This window comes from Pleurodeles waltl, chromosome 4_2 (genome assembly GCF_031143425.1).
Source record: "Pleurodeles waltl isolate 20211129_DDA chromosome 4_2, aPleWal1.hap1.20221129, whole genome shotgun sequence".
In the NCBI taxonomy this organism is placed as follows: Eukaryota; Metazoa; Chordata; class Amphibia; order Caudata; family Salamandridae; genus Pleurodeles; species Pleurodeles waltl.
In genome coordinates, this window is record NC_090443.1 from 678,753,663 (window position 1) to 678,768,855 (window position 15,193).

General features: G+C 42.7%; 1 protein-coding gene across 2 annotated transcripts in view; it reads left to right on the top strand.

The window, feature by feature from the left end:
- Positions 1-15,193, top strand: part of LOC138293180 (putative ferric-chelate reductase 1) — a 240,455-nt gene that overhangs the window by 108,045 nt on the left and 117,217 nt on the right. For both annotated transcript variants that reach the window (XM_069232257.1, XM_069232258.1), the window contains exon 9: positions 10,837-10,953. In XM_069232257.1, the coding sequence (XP_069088358.1) occupies positions 10,837-10,953 (117 nt within the window). The remainder of the gene's footprint in view (positions 1-10,836; positions 10,954-15,193) is intronic.

Sequence of the window (15,193 nt, forward strand, 5' to 3'; positions counted from 1 at the left end):
GGGGCAGAACTTGGGAAATGCGTTAGGAGTGTAGAATAACATATGATATGTGGCCCATACTCAGTCTTGCCATAATCCGCTCTTGATGTTACTTTAAAGGGCAGACTCCCCTTGACAGTGCTTGCTTGTCAGCTGCAGGTGGAGATTTTACTGCACATGATCTTCCACACAAAAATAAGGGCTCAATTCAGGACAGTGCACTGAATTGAAACACCTTGAAAGTGATCATCATGGGTAAACAAGAAAATGTCCTAGAGGTTTATACTGAGTGTGAACCAAGAGTTTAACATGTTTCGCAAATTTAATGAAACTTTGAGGTGAGAGTGGTAGCTGAACCACTCCATACAAATGACCTTAGAGAAACAAAAAAATATCATGCCCAGGTAGACAAAATGAAAGGGGTTAATTATAACTAATATATCAGCAAGCAACATGCAAAGGTCCTAGTGCAAGGATGCCTATGGGCATGGTTAGTCCGAACTGACACAGACAGGAAACCCATATGCATGATTTGATCAACAATGGGAGAATTACTATGCACACATTCTAACGATTGTTAGAAATGGGGTCTTTGGTTGACAGTCAGGTTACCCCCTGTTCAAGCAAGGACCCTCACTCTAGTCGGGGTAAAAGAGAATCACCTTCAGCTAACTCCTGCTTACCCCCTTGATAGCTTGGCAGAGCAGTAAGCTTAACTTCAGAGTGCTAGGTGTAAAGTATTTGTACCAACACACACAGCAACTCAATGAAAACACTACAGAATGACACACTATTTTGGAAAAATAGGAAATATTTATCTAAACAAGACAAGACCAAAATGACAAAAATCCACAATACACAAGTCAAGTTATTAATAAAAATGCAAAAAAGAGTCTTTAAGTAGTCTCAAACACACACTAACGCTGTTAGCGTGAAAAAGTACCTTGGGTATGTCAAAAATAACCCCGCACGGGAGAGTGCGTGCCAAAAAGCGCTTGCGATGCTTTGGTTCCACTCACGAGCGTTTCTCCTTCCGCCGGGTCGGGGCGCGTCATTTCTTCTCTCCGCAGGAGGGCGATGCAGCGATCCGGTCAGCAACCTAGAGTCCGGGCAGGCCTTGTGTTGTTTTTCCACGCCCAGCAGTACTTGAGTGGGAAATCCAGCCGCACGATGATCTGAAAACCCCGCAGCGCTGGTTGTGATCTCCCAGCCTCTGTCAGCGATGCTGCGAGCCATTTCTCCCGCTCCGTGCGTCAATTCTTTGGTCGCATTTCCAGCGAGCGTCGCTTCTCAGCTGCAGAGCCGACGGCGCGTCATTTCTTTAGCCGCAGATCAGAGTCACGTCGATCTTTTCCCCGCACATTGCTCTGTGCATGGATTTCCTTGTCTTTAGGCTGCCAGCTTTTCCTTTCAGGGTCCCAGGAACTGGATGGGCCTCACAGGGCAGAGTAGGGGTCTCTCCAGAGACTCCAGGTGCTGGCAGAGAGAAGTCTTTGCTGTCCCTGGGACTTCAAACAACAGGAGGCAAGCTCTAAATCAAGCCCTTGGAGATTTCTTCTCAAGATGTAAGGAACACAAAGTCCAGTTTTTGCCCTCTTACTCTGGCAGAAGCAGCAACTTCCAGAAAGCTCCACAAAGCAGTCACATGCAGGGCAGCTCTACTTCCTCAGCACTTCTCCAGTCAGAGGTTCCTCTTGTTTCCAGAAGTGTTTCTAAAGTCTGTGGTTTTGGGTGCCCTTCTTGTACCCAATTTCTCCTTTGAAGTAGGCCTACTTCAAAGTAAAGTCTCTTTTGAATGTGAAATCCTGCCTTGCCCAGGCCAGGCCCCAGACGCTCACCAGGGGGTTGGAGACTGCATTGTGTGAGGGCAGGCACAGCCCTTTCAGGTGTGAGTGACCACTTCTCCCCCCCCCCCTGCACAAATGGCTCTTCAGGATATTTGTGTCACTGTCTAGTGTGAGGTGCAACCAGCCCAACTGCCAAACTGACCCAGACAGGGAATCCACAAACAGGCAGAGTCACAGAAATGGTATAAGCAAGAAAATGCTCACTTTATTAAAGTGGCGTTTTCAAACACACAATCTTAAAATCAACTTTACTAAAATATGTATTTTTCAATTGTGGGCTCAGAGAGCCCAAACTTCATATGTCCATCTGCTCCCAAAGGGAATCTACACTTTAATCAGATTTAAAGGTAACCCCCATGTTAACCTATGAGAGGGACAGGCCTTGCAACAGTGAAAAACGAATTTAGCAATATTTCACTGTCAGGACATATAAAACACATTACTATATGTCCTACCTTAACCATACACTGCACCCTGCCCTTGGGGCTACCTAGGGCCTACCTTACGGGTGTCTGACATGTAAGAAAAGGGAAGGTTTAGGCTGGCAAGTGGCTACACTTGCCAAGTCAAATTTACAGTTAAGAATGCACACACATACATTGCAATGGCAGGTCTGAGACATGATTACAGAGCTACTTATGTGGGTGGCACAACCAGTGCTTCAGGCCCACTAGTAGAATTTGATTTAGAGGCCCTGGGCACCTCTAGTGCACTCTACTAGGTACTTACAATTAAATCAGATATGCCAATAATGGATAAGCCAATTACATACACATTTTGTAAAGGAGCACTTGCACTTTAGCACTGGTTAGCAGTGGTAAAGTGCCCAGAGTAACAAAAACAGCAAAGTCAGAGTCCAGCTCACATCAACAACCTGGGAGTAGAGGCAAAAAGCCAAGGGAGACCACGCCAAGGATGAAAAGTCTAACACATGTTTCCCCCCCAGCTGAAAGTGGGGAACAACTACTCAACCTCATGGGAGTTCTCATCACTAAGGCTGAAGAACCTGGCCAGACCATCAGCATTTGCGTGCTCTGTACCGGGACGGTGTTCCACCCTAAATTCCATCCCCTGTAGGGAAATGGACTACCTCAACAGTTTTGGATTCTCACCCCTCATCTGCATTAACCATCTGAGGGGCCTGTGGTCGGTCTGAACTCGGAAGTGAGTCCCAAACAAGTAGGGTCTTAGCTTCTTCAGTGCCCAGATCACAGCAAACGCTTCACGTTCTATGGCACTCCACTTACGTTCCCTGGGTAGTAACCTCCTGCTAATGAAGGCTATGGGTTGATCAAGGCCCTCTTCATTAAGCTGTGAGAGTACTGCTCCAATACCATGCTCAGATTTACAGTTAAAACTGCACACATGGACATTACAATGGCAGGTCTGAGACATGATTACAGAGCTACCTATGTGGGTGGCACAACCAGTGCTTCAGGCCCACTAGTAGCATTTGATTTACAGGCCCTGGGCACCTCTAGTGTACTGTACTAGAGACTTACTAATAAATTCAAATATGCCAATCATGGATAAGCCAATTACGTACACTTTTTGTAAAGGAGCACTTGCACTTTAGCACTGGTTATCAGTGGTAAACTGCCCAGAGTAACAAAAACAGCAAAGTCAGAGTCCAGCTCACATCAACAACCTGGGAACAGAGGCAAAAAGTTAGGGGAGACCAGGCCAAACATGATGAGGCTATTGTGGAATATTGTAAAGCACTGTGCTCAACTCCTATCATGCCAACTATAGAGCATGTTATGGACTACTTAAATGAGATACCTGTGACTCAACTGATAATGGCACGGGTTGACTCAATAGATATGCCACTCAACACATACAAGACTAAAACAGCCTTTGACTGTAAGGAATTGGGTTGTTGGTTGACTGGGGTGGGAGCCCTGGTCAAGCAGCAACCACTATCCTTGTCAGGGTAAGGCACAAGCAAATCCCAGATTAACCTGTGCTCGGCCCTATGGTAGCTTGGCACAGAGCAGTCAGGCTTAACTTAGAGACAATGTGTAGATTATTTGTGCAACACGTTAAACAGTGAAAACACCACACAAACATCTCACACTAGGGCCCTCATTACGACCCTGGCGGTTTGTAACCGCCAGGGCCGCTGGACGCGGAGGCACCGCCGACAGGCCGGCGGTGCCCCGCGGGGCATTCTGACCGCGGCGGCTTAGCCGCGGTCAGAGAAGGGAAACCGGCGGTCTCCCGCCGGTTTCCCGCTGCCCCCAAGGAATCCTCCAAGCCGGCGCAGCTTGCTGCGCCGGCTTGGGGATTCCGACTCCCCCTCCCGCCATCCAGTTCCTGGCGGTTCTCCTGCCGGGAACCGGATGGCGGGAGGGGGAGTCGCGGGGCCCCTGGGGGCCCCTGCAGTGCCCATGCCAACGGCATGGGCACTGCAGGGGCCCCCGTAAGAGGGCCCCAAAATGTATTTCACTGTCTGCCTTGCAGACAGTGAAATACGCGACGGGTGCAACAGCACCCGTCGCACCTTCCCACTCCGCCGGCTCTATTACGAGCCGGCATCCTCGTGGGAAGGGAGTTTTTCCCTGGGCTGGCGGGCGGTCTTTTGGAGACCGCCCGCCAGCCCAGGGAAAAACTCATAATACCCTCCGCGGTCTTCTGACTGCGGAGCGGTATTACGGAGGGCGGAATTCTGGCGGGCGGCCTCCGCCGCCCGCCGGAGTCATAATGAGGGCCTAGGTTTAGAAAAATAGCACTTAACATGACATAGGCATCCTCCTTCCTTACTTGCAGAACGAGTCCACCTTCCACCCTTCACCTCACCATCATTCAGCCTCAACCTTTTCACTGTCTATAGTCCCCCCTTGCCAACACAGTCGGATCCCACAGACTCAACACTAAATCCTATGCCAACGACACACAACTCATCCACTGCTTCTCAAAAATTCTACTACCATCAGGACAGAGGAGTAACTGCCTCATGTTCAACACAGACAACATTGAAGTGTGATCTTCAGCAGTGACAACTTTTCCTGGGACGCTCCCTGGAGGCCAACAGAGCTGGCGCCACTCAAACCCCAGGTAAGCACACCAGGAAATTCAGTATTAGGCTCCAGCTTCTTCATTTTGCACATGCTATGCAAAGTCTTCAAGAGGCTTCCTCAAAATGCAAGACACACCATCGCCCAAGCTCTTGTCACCAGTCGACTGGATTAAAGAAACACACTCTCCCTATCTGATAAAGTGAGGAGTATATATACAGATCTGCCTAGATCCCTGACGTGGTTTAGTTCCCAAACAGTAGGTAACAAGGCGTGCTTGGGCTGGTAATTAGTATAAACAATTCCCTCAAAAGCGTGAAGAGGGAAAGTAACTAACGCAGACACCTTCAGTTTGTTTGTATTTGTTGCCTGATCTTGGCGCCTTACCACGGTGGCACTCATAAGGGAAATCAAAACATGGGCCTAAGTCAAAACAAGGCAGCCATCTTAAAAGAATTAATTTAATAAATGTGCTAAAACAGAGCAGGCTAAGTAGGCTAAAAGTCACTAGGTGATGGGGGGGCATTAGTTTTGCAAGCCAACGGCTAAGCTAGCTCCTGTATCCCTATTGAAACAAACTAGGATTCATCACAGAATCAAGGCCCACCTAGTTTAGAGACTACTAACCATATTAGACAATGCAGCAAAACTCATCCTGGATCTCACTCGTTGTACCCACTTCACCCCCCATCTCAAACAACTCCACTGGCTCCCATTTCAAAACAGATGCCAGTTCAAGCTCCTCACCCACGTGTTCTAGGCCCTGCACAACTCCAGACCCGCCTATATTGTCCAGATTCCACAAATCCTCCAGACACTTCCACCCTACCTTCCTTGCGCTGGCCAATTCCAGCCTCATACAACGCAGCAGAGCAGGAGGGCGCTCCTTTTCCTACCTTGCAGCCAAAGCCTGGATAGACTCCCCCTGCACCTCAGGACCAGAGGGAGAAGTTCTTACAGTTGGAGATTTATACTCGGGGTTGGGGGTATAATTCAGACATTGAAATGGATGAGAGATGCTGTCGGTTTGGGCGCATACCAATTTATAGAGCATAATGCACAAGATAGGACCGTAAGATTAACTTTGGCAGGTGGGGAGAACAAACCTCCTAGATCATAGACATTACTTAAGAGGACGTCTGGACAGTGCAGACAAGCCCTGGCTACCTTACACTTGTCGCTGGCTGGAGTATGTTGGGGAGATGTGTCCGATTTGAAAATAAAGTGGGAGCACAAACTATAGAAAACACTTATAGTTAAAAAATAGACGGATAAGCTGAGCTACACACAAAAAGTAACGAGCAACTTGAGATTTAACTTCACCCAAATTTAGACCAAACTTTTTATCTCCCATATAGATAGCCCATGTGTTTTAAGGCGTTACCGACTCCTGTTCAAGATGCCATTATACACAGCTTACTTCTTTCATATGGTATGGGAATGTGCACTGACGGTATTGGGATGAAATACTTAGCATTTTTACAGAGGTATTGGGCCAATCCTTAGAATTCACACCACAATTATGTTTGCTGAGGCAAAGATCCAAGACTACCAAATATATATGTCGGCTTCATTATCTTGTGCGCGTCATGGCCAAAGGTAACATAGCCATGTGCCTGAGAGCACATAGGGCCAAAAATATTAAAATATGTTTAAAAGATGTTACGAATAGAGCGGTGGCTGAACTGACTGAGCTCCTGTCTAAAATACCTAAATGTATAGGTTTTTAGGAAAGAAAGGTATGTCAAATGAATAAGAGGGGGGAACACTATGCGGATAACTTTGGGATAATATGTTAAAATGGTAAAATAAATAAATATTATGCTAGGGAACAACTTGATACTGAAGTGAGAAGCGATTAGTGCCATCCAAACGAAAGTGGAATGTAAGAATGTAAACAGGAACACTCTGGATGACAAAGCGCCCAACTGTTTTCTTTAATATAATATTGAAAATGTTTTGATGAGTCACAGGTTGTTACATGGTTGAATGCTCTATGTCACTGATCATTAATTTAATGTTGTACATATACCTAATAGTGTATGTGAGAATTTTTTGAAACAATTACATGAGCGAATCTAAAAAGTAAAGAGCCATTTTAAAAACAGAGTTGCCATCCCTGCTCTATTTTAGTGAGATGACTTCACTGGCCAGTACCCTCACTCCAGAAATTGTCGCAGGACCATTGTGTGTCAGCGACCCTATATACACAAGCACAAGCCAGAGAAATTCCTAGGGAACCTGGTTAAATACCTCTCAGCATCCAACATCATTATTCGCCAAAGCATGGGGGGGGAGGGGCGGGAGGGCATTTTGCTTCCAATATTATCCTCTCAGCTAAGTATCTTCAGAAAGCTCACAGTAGTCTTCCTGGTATGAAACCACTTTGTTCGGCCGTGTCTAGGCGCCCAATTAGCTCAGATGACTATTACTTTTATAAATAGGCTATACATAATCAACCATCTGCTTTATACTTTGCATATATATTTTAAACAAAGAGTCAGATTTCCAAAGAACTCCTACATTACCTCTGAAATGCAGTAAACGTACTGCTATATCGCTCCTGGCTAATGCCTGGAATTCAGGAGTAGACCAGGAGCAGCATAAGAGGAAGTCTCATGAAAAGCTTTGTGAAATGGGCCCATTCATTTTCTAGCGCTTAAAGGCAAAAAAATAAAAAAAGATGTGACACACCAGGTGCAATGGTAACTGGTTACCGTTGAGCTGCAGATTGATGAAGTTAGGTATTAAGATGGTGCAGTTTTTGACTACATCAGATCAGATTTAGGAAAATATTTCCTATGAGTAGGTATAGCTTTCTCTTATTCCTGGAATTTATTTTAAGCCACGAGTACTCTACAAGTAAGTTACACCTACTCATAGTTATTTTTTTTTTCAATCAATCAAGATTTATAAAACGTGGCAAACCACCCGATAGGGCATCCATGTGCTTGCAAGTCACAAAAAGGCTTATTGGAAGACCCAGGTCTTGAGGGCAATTCATAATTTCTGAAGTGGGGTGATGGTCCGGAGGTGGGTGGGGAGCCTGTTCCAGGTTTTTGCTGCTATGTGAGAGAAGGGGCTTCCTTCACTTCAGCTTAAATAGATGCGGGGAGTATATGCAAGTGGAAGGGAGTCAGACCATAGTCTTCTCAATGGTTTGTGGAAATTCAGGCAATAGATAATATACCCGGTCCCTTGGTTGTGTGGAGCCTTGTGTGCGTGGATCAGCAGCTTGAATTGGCATCTCTTCTCTAAGGGGAGCCAGTGGAGTTGGTGGAGGTAGGGTATGAACTAGGTTAATCAGGGAAGGCCAAGATGAATCTGGCTGCGGCAGTTCTGTATGGTCTGGAGTCTCCGTAGGAGGTGTGCGGTGATGATCCTTTATCTTTCTTGATTCAGTCAAATGCATGTTTACCTTACAGGCACTGCTCAAAAGAGCAGTTTTTCCAAGGGGTCTTTTAGAAGGTAAGCACACCCAAACATTTTCCATTTATTTTTAAAGTGTTTTTTTTTTTTTTTTTTTTTTTCAATAATTCAAGCGAGACAGCTATTTACTAAACGTAGAAAGTATGAAATTATTAGCATGGCTATATCTTCAGGGAAAAAGGAGTTTTAAAAGTGTTCATAGTGTTGAAAAAGAGTGAATCCAAAAAAAGAAGACAGTCAGATTGTAAATGTGATGCACATAATAAATCTGCCATTCCTTTTGTTACAAGTTATGTACACAAAGTAATTTACTCTGGGGTTAGAAAGGATAGCGGCCCTTCTCACAAGGATTCTGCTAGTTGACTCGATCTTGTCATACAGTTGATGGAGTCCTGAATTCCAAATGTTAGACAAGAGAGCTCCTCACCTATTGCTGAAATGCAGGAGTAAGCAAGGAATAGCACAAGAGCAGCTAACAGCTACCGCTAGCAATATATTTGTGCAAAAAATATTTAATTGTTGGTGAGTAACAATGTGAGAATGATTTACCTAATCTGTAGGCTTCCGTTCTTAAAAATAAAACGAAGTACTTTCTGTTGACTTTGGATCCCCTTTATATCAATGTGCATTGAAGGAAAAAAAAACTAAAGTATACATTTCCATGCTAAAGTTTTTATATTTTTGATTGACACAGGGCTTTGTCACCCTCAAAAAGGCAATATTTATGATAAACATACATACAAACATTTACAAACACATGATGGCTAACAATTTGGATGAGGAGCGTCAATCCATGCTTTTACACATTTTCTCAAATACTGATTTTAATTAACGCACAAATCTTCACTTTGGAACGAAGGAGGGGGTTATTACTTCACAAATGAGATGGATAACCCATCCACCCTATTACAATTCTATAATATCCTATGGAAATTGTAATATGACAGATGGCATATCTGTCACATTTGTGACAGAGTGACTCATCCTCCAAACTCTAAATCAGGCCTTTTGTCTGGACGAGCCAGCAAATCACAGACATATATTAAAGATTTTCATAATTGAGTGTTCACTTTCGTTTAACCTGTTCCTGCACAACATTGATCTTGTAACGAGATTAATGCATGAATCCTGCAGCTTGGTATAATGCTTACTGGCACTTCTCTGATTAACCCTTTAACATCACCTACCAACATTACTCTATATCGTTAGTATACTTTCAACAAGGGACGTGTGGAAATAAACTGGTACTGTCAAAATGGCTGCATTTGTAGCCTCTTTTAAAAACCAGCTTCAAATAAATGCCTCTATCTTCACAAGCTAATATCCAAATGACCTCTTAGCTCATGTGAACTGTAGCGCACCCTTGATTCTTGTGGCCATATTGCAGACAGGGCTTCTGGTGTGCAAAGGGATTGTGTGCCACTCTACTACACCCTGAGGAATATCTGTATTACAGAAGGTACTGCAGACTATTGTGGGAGCCCTTCTGTAATACTGCATGTTTACTGCTGATGCATTCTTAAGAGAGTTGTCTATAATTTCCTTAGGACATGGCATCATGCAAATGAGGGAAACATTTTGCGCAATCTGTACTATGGATGCAGGGAAAAAGGCCATTACGAGTTGCACTGACTGTGATCACAATCACTATGCTGCCTGAAGGCAACGCTTTGGTGGTGGTACTAGGGGTGACATGGACTCCTTAAACATTCCTTTCCAGGCACTCACACACTCCACTTGCCTGCAGGGGGATCTCTTCTCCCTTTGAAATGCAGGTGGATGTTGCTTCTTCAATATGATGTGCCCTTTCACTAATGCTTAAGGGGCACCACAAGTTGCCAGCTGCATTGTGGGCAACGCATTGATGGAAATAAGGCATGCTGACCTAGCCTCCTCAAGGCTCAACTTGTTGAAGGTGCAAAGTGGTGCAGACCGGAGCAGTGAGTACTTCCCTTAATATCGCCCCTGGTGAAAAAGGTTAATTTGTTTTTTCTCATTTCCCCCAACAAACTGAGCTCTTTGTTTTCATTCAATGATCTAGGAAATCTGGTGCTCTTGCTGTGGGTTTTGTGGGCTAATTGAGCTGTATCATGAAAACTTTGCAGGAGCTGAGCAATTCTTTTATGCTTGTGAGTTGTCTAAAGTTCAGAATTCACCCAAGTTAATGGATGAACATTAAACAGAACAAGATGTAAAAAGTAAGCAGAGGATACCTCTCTCCGTTTCCGACTTCTCTAGTATAAAGTGCATGCATTAACTAGGGGAAATTCCGAGTTATATGTTTGAAATTGAGACACCTCACACACAGAAAACAGTCTTACTGCTCTGCACATAGCCACCATGATATAGCTCCTGGTGTTTTTTTTTTTTACCCTCTTTGCGCAGCATCAGTTTGCTTTTGGAACCAGAAAAGTGACGTGGCAACAGTGCATATGGTTAGAAAACTAAAAGGGAGAACTATTGGAAAGATGTTCTTGGCTTCATTGCCACATTAGATGTCAAGTAAGTCCTTTTGAGTTAGCGAAGAAGTTGAATGAATAACATATGTGCATTTCATTTTTCAGGTGCAATAGGACAACATACTCAGAATCCATTTATCACAGACCAGATGGCTGATATCATGGCGACCCGAGCACAAGTTTTAACAACTTCCTCTGTAACTTTAAACATAAGAGTACATGGTATGTATGATTTTTTTCAAAATAATTCTTCAATGAAAATGTTAAAACATACCAGAGTTGGCTTGAAGCATGAACAAGTCCCTGCTAAGTGAATATTACATTCATTTTAAGGCAGTTCTACTTCAAATATAAACAAACATTTACAATGCAATGGGTCTTTTGTTTGCTCGAGTAAGAGCTGTTAACGTTGTAAATTCCTAACTGGACTTTTGTTTGCCACTTAAATTGAAAATGAAAAATAAAACAATTGATATAAACGGGGCGATTCAAAGCGCCATAGCCGCCCTTAGAGCCAAGGAAAGACACAAAAGGAAAAATAAGTTTGCTTGCAGTCAAACGTATCGGTAATTGTGCAATTGGCCATGTAACAGGGTCGATGTCCAAGGTGGTAACCAGACCGCCCCATGGAAGGACAAATGGAAAGCATTTACCAGTAATAACAAAGGATTTTTGAAAGGCAAGGCCACAAACGAGTGATAGTGATAGGCATGCAGTGGGCGTGGTTAAAAGCCCACAGATAGATTACAACTGGTCGGAGCACTTCCGCGCTCAACCTAATAAATGGTTTATATCGTGTCAGTGAAAACAACTTTAGAATAGTTCACATTTGAATAGACTTGCACACTGTTCCCAGTAAGGTGTAGTTACACATCTTAAGGCACAATGCAAAGCAAGCAAGTATCAATGAGCTGTACCTGCTGTTCTCCAGGGAGAAGGGTGAGGCAGCTAAACTGCATTCTCCAAATTATACATATGGAACAACAGCCAGAGTGAGGGAGATAAACACATTCTTGTTTTCGCCTCTGGAACTTGGTTTCTTCAACTTCCTATTTATGTGTTCCAAAGTAGTAGGGCAAAAAGGCACAGAAACCTATATTGCCAATGTGTGTGTGTGTGTGTGAAGAATGTGGATTTGCATGTGGGTGCATGACTGTGTGTGCTGGGGAGGAAAGTGAAAATGTTATTTTTATATATATATATATATATATATATATATATATATATATATATATATATATATATATATAGTGATCACTGATGTTTTCATACACACATCTTTCCTGGAAGGATGTTTTCATACACACATCTTTCCTGGAAGGAGGATTTCATACACACATCTTTCCTGGAAGGTGTCTGTTAAATTGTTATGCTGTGTTGTGCGTTATGTTGTATGTCATGCTTTAGGTTATGTTATGTTTTGTGTTATGTTTCGTGTTGTGTTACGTGGGCTGTGTTATGTTGTGTTGAGTTGTGTTATGATGTTTTATGTTATGTTTTGAGGTATGGTAGGTTTTATGGTATGTTTTATGTTATGTGTTGTGTAATGTGTTATGCTATGTGTTGTGTTAAGTTTTTGTTATTTTATGTTTTATGGTATGTTTTATAGTATGTATCTGTTAGAGCTCTACAGGTCCTGGTGTAGGAATACTAAAATAAATAATTGAACTTAGTATCAATTAAAGATCTATGTTTTGGGAGATTTTTTAAACCGTTTAAAATCTGTGCATGCACCTAGATGTAGCGGAAGCTGATTCCAGTGCTGGGGGACAAATATGAAAATGAACTGCCCTCCTACTTGGTTGTGTGAATGCGGCAAGGATGTAACAGAAGTTTCCCAGTGGATCTAAGACTTGCAGTAGGGACATAGAGCTGAAGTTGGCCCTACAGATAGAGAGGCCCACTTCCAAACAGGGATTGATGTACCATACGACAAGGAGCGCTTTGTTGACAGGCAGCCAATGTAGAGTTCTGAGAATGGGTTCTGAGGGCGATCGAGGTGGAAGATTACCAAGTAAACGCGCCGCAGTATTTTGAACCACCTGGGGCCCTCATTCATGGCTACTATTAGTGCATTGTCATAGTCCAGGCGACTGACTATGAGAGCCTGGATTAGGGATTTTGTAGACTGAAGAGTTAGCCACTGTTATGCTTTCCTAAGGAGGTGCGTAGTTCTAGAGTAGGGACCCGAAATGGCATTCACATGTTTCCTCATAGAGAGGTTTTCCTCTACCATTTTTCCCAGGTTTCTCACTAACGCTTTTGGGTTGGGAGCTGAACCTAAGTTTTGAGACTACCATTCCTACAACCGCACAGAATGAGGCTCCCCAAAGAGCATTGTCTCTCTTTTGCTAGTATTTAGCTGAAGACAATTGAGCTGCATCCAAGAGCCAATCTTTTCCATACTATCACACAATCTTTCTTTAGTAGAGTCCGGGTTAGGCCACATTGTAATGACAAGTTGAGTGTCATCACCAAATGAGATGACATTGAAACCGAAGGACTATATCACTTGCGCCAGTGGGGCCACATAGATATTAAACAGTGTGGGGTTCAAAGATAATGGTTTCATCCGCTGCAAAGAGGTTACTTTTGCATACAATTACCTGTTCTTTCCCTAAAGAATAGTCTACTAAGTCTGAAGCATATTTAAACAAAGGCAGAAATTCTGATAGTGTTTTCATAACGAACATACAATGTTTAAACTAAAATTATAAAATGCACTTGTTTGATTACAATTCTGGAGTGATTGTCAAGCAATACCATGTCACTGGCATAAAATAAAACATTCAGATAGAATGATAACCTTTGGTTTATAATTGTTTTTATGGAGATTTGGTTAATGCATTATTTATATATATATATATATATATATATATATATATATAATCAATTTCTATAAAAGAAATAGTGGCAACTACGCACTGCATGTCATCTGTGCCAAACTCTTACAAACTCAACTATTTAAAAGATTTTCCAATTGATTACATCCTTTTTGGGTATTGCATGTAACTGACCCTGTAACTAGGTCTAAGGCTAGCCTCCAATGAGTTATAATCGACTAATTTATTCTTGGCAGTATCTTCAGTCTAAGGGGATTGTGAATTTAACATTCAGCAATTTGACTCCATCAAAAATGAAACTGAATATTTAGTAGACTGCTTTTCTGTATTCAGTTTTAGAAAAGTAGCATTGGTTTGCCATTAGCATCATGGGTTAATCTTCAATTGAATATTGTTTGAAAGTCTTTGGTACCGTGAAATACGGCTTCGTTGCTACCAAGACAGCAAACCACTTATCAAAAAAAGACTAATTGAAGTTGTAAAGAATATTTTTTTTTTATTTATTTTTTTTATTCATTTGTTAAGAGAATTTTAATAAAAATATGTCCACAATTATGGTGCTCTAAAAAACCAACACGTGTTTTCTTATGAATGTCACTTTCTCGGAGCTAACATTATTTTTTTTAATGTTTCTTAAACACCAATTGATTTTATCCAGTACTTATTTTAGGGTTTATAAAATAGGCAAATGTTTCCAAAATAGTAATGATCAATATGTAGTTAGGTGTTTGATTTGATCGCGATTGAACATGTTACCCTGCTGGGCGCAAAGAATCCTGTTGTCCCGTATGAACAACCATAATCCATTAAATGTCGTGACTGTTTCCACTAGGACAACTGAGATAATTATTTTTTTAATGTCTTTATTCAGTTCGTTTCCTGTACAAATTAGTGTTTTTAGAGTTATATCCCTTTAGAACCCTGAACATCCTTCATTCAGCATTGCTATAGCAATACATTTTTGGAAAGGTGACATTTGTAAATTAAAGAGGTAATAGTTCCCAGAATTATGCCCACTGTTGCTGCCCTTCACCCGATCCTGACTACTTGTCCCTGATGTTGTTTATTTTTGGGGTCCCATTTGGACTACAGGCATGCAACATACTTCCAACCCCCATTCTCCGCTTTCTGGCCCTTCGGTGATACTGCTGGAAACAAAGGACTAGAGCTCCATCTGCAAGTAGCACAATTGGCTGGGGCTAATTAAGCGATTGTTTTGCCAGCTGGAAAGGTGCAGAAATTGGCTTACTAACGACTGTCATTTGCTGGATTTTTTCTTGACCTATTGAAAGACCTTCCAGCTGTTCCATGTGTTCCCATTTGGGCTATGGGCCCAAACTCCCTCATAAAGCTCACACTCTGCTACCGAAACTGGGGGGAAGGGGTTACTGCTAATGGACACAGAGAAACACCCATTAACTCCTTCGCTTCCAGGCCTTTTCCCCCTCCTGTGCCAAGCCTTTTTTGATTATTTGGGGCAGTTCGCGCTTAGGCCCTCATAACTTTTTGTTCACATAAGCTACCCATGCCAAATTTGCGTCCTTTTTTTCCAACATCCTAGGGATTCTAGAGATACCCAGACTTTGTGGGTTCCCCTGAAGGAGACCAAGAAATTAGCC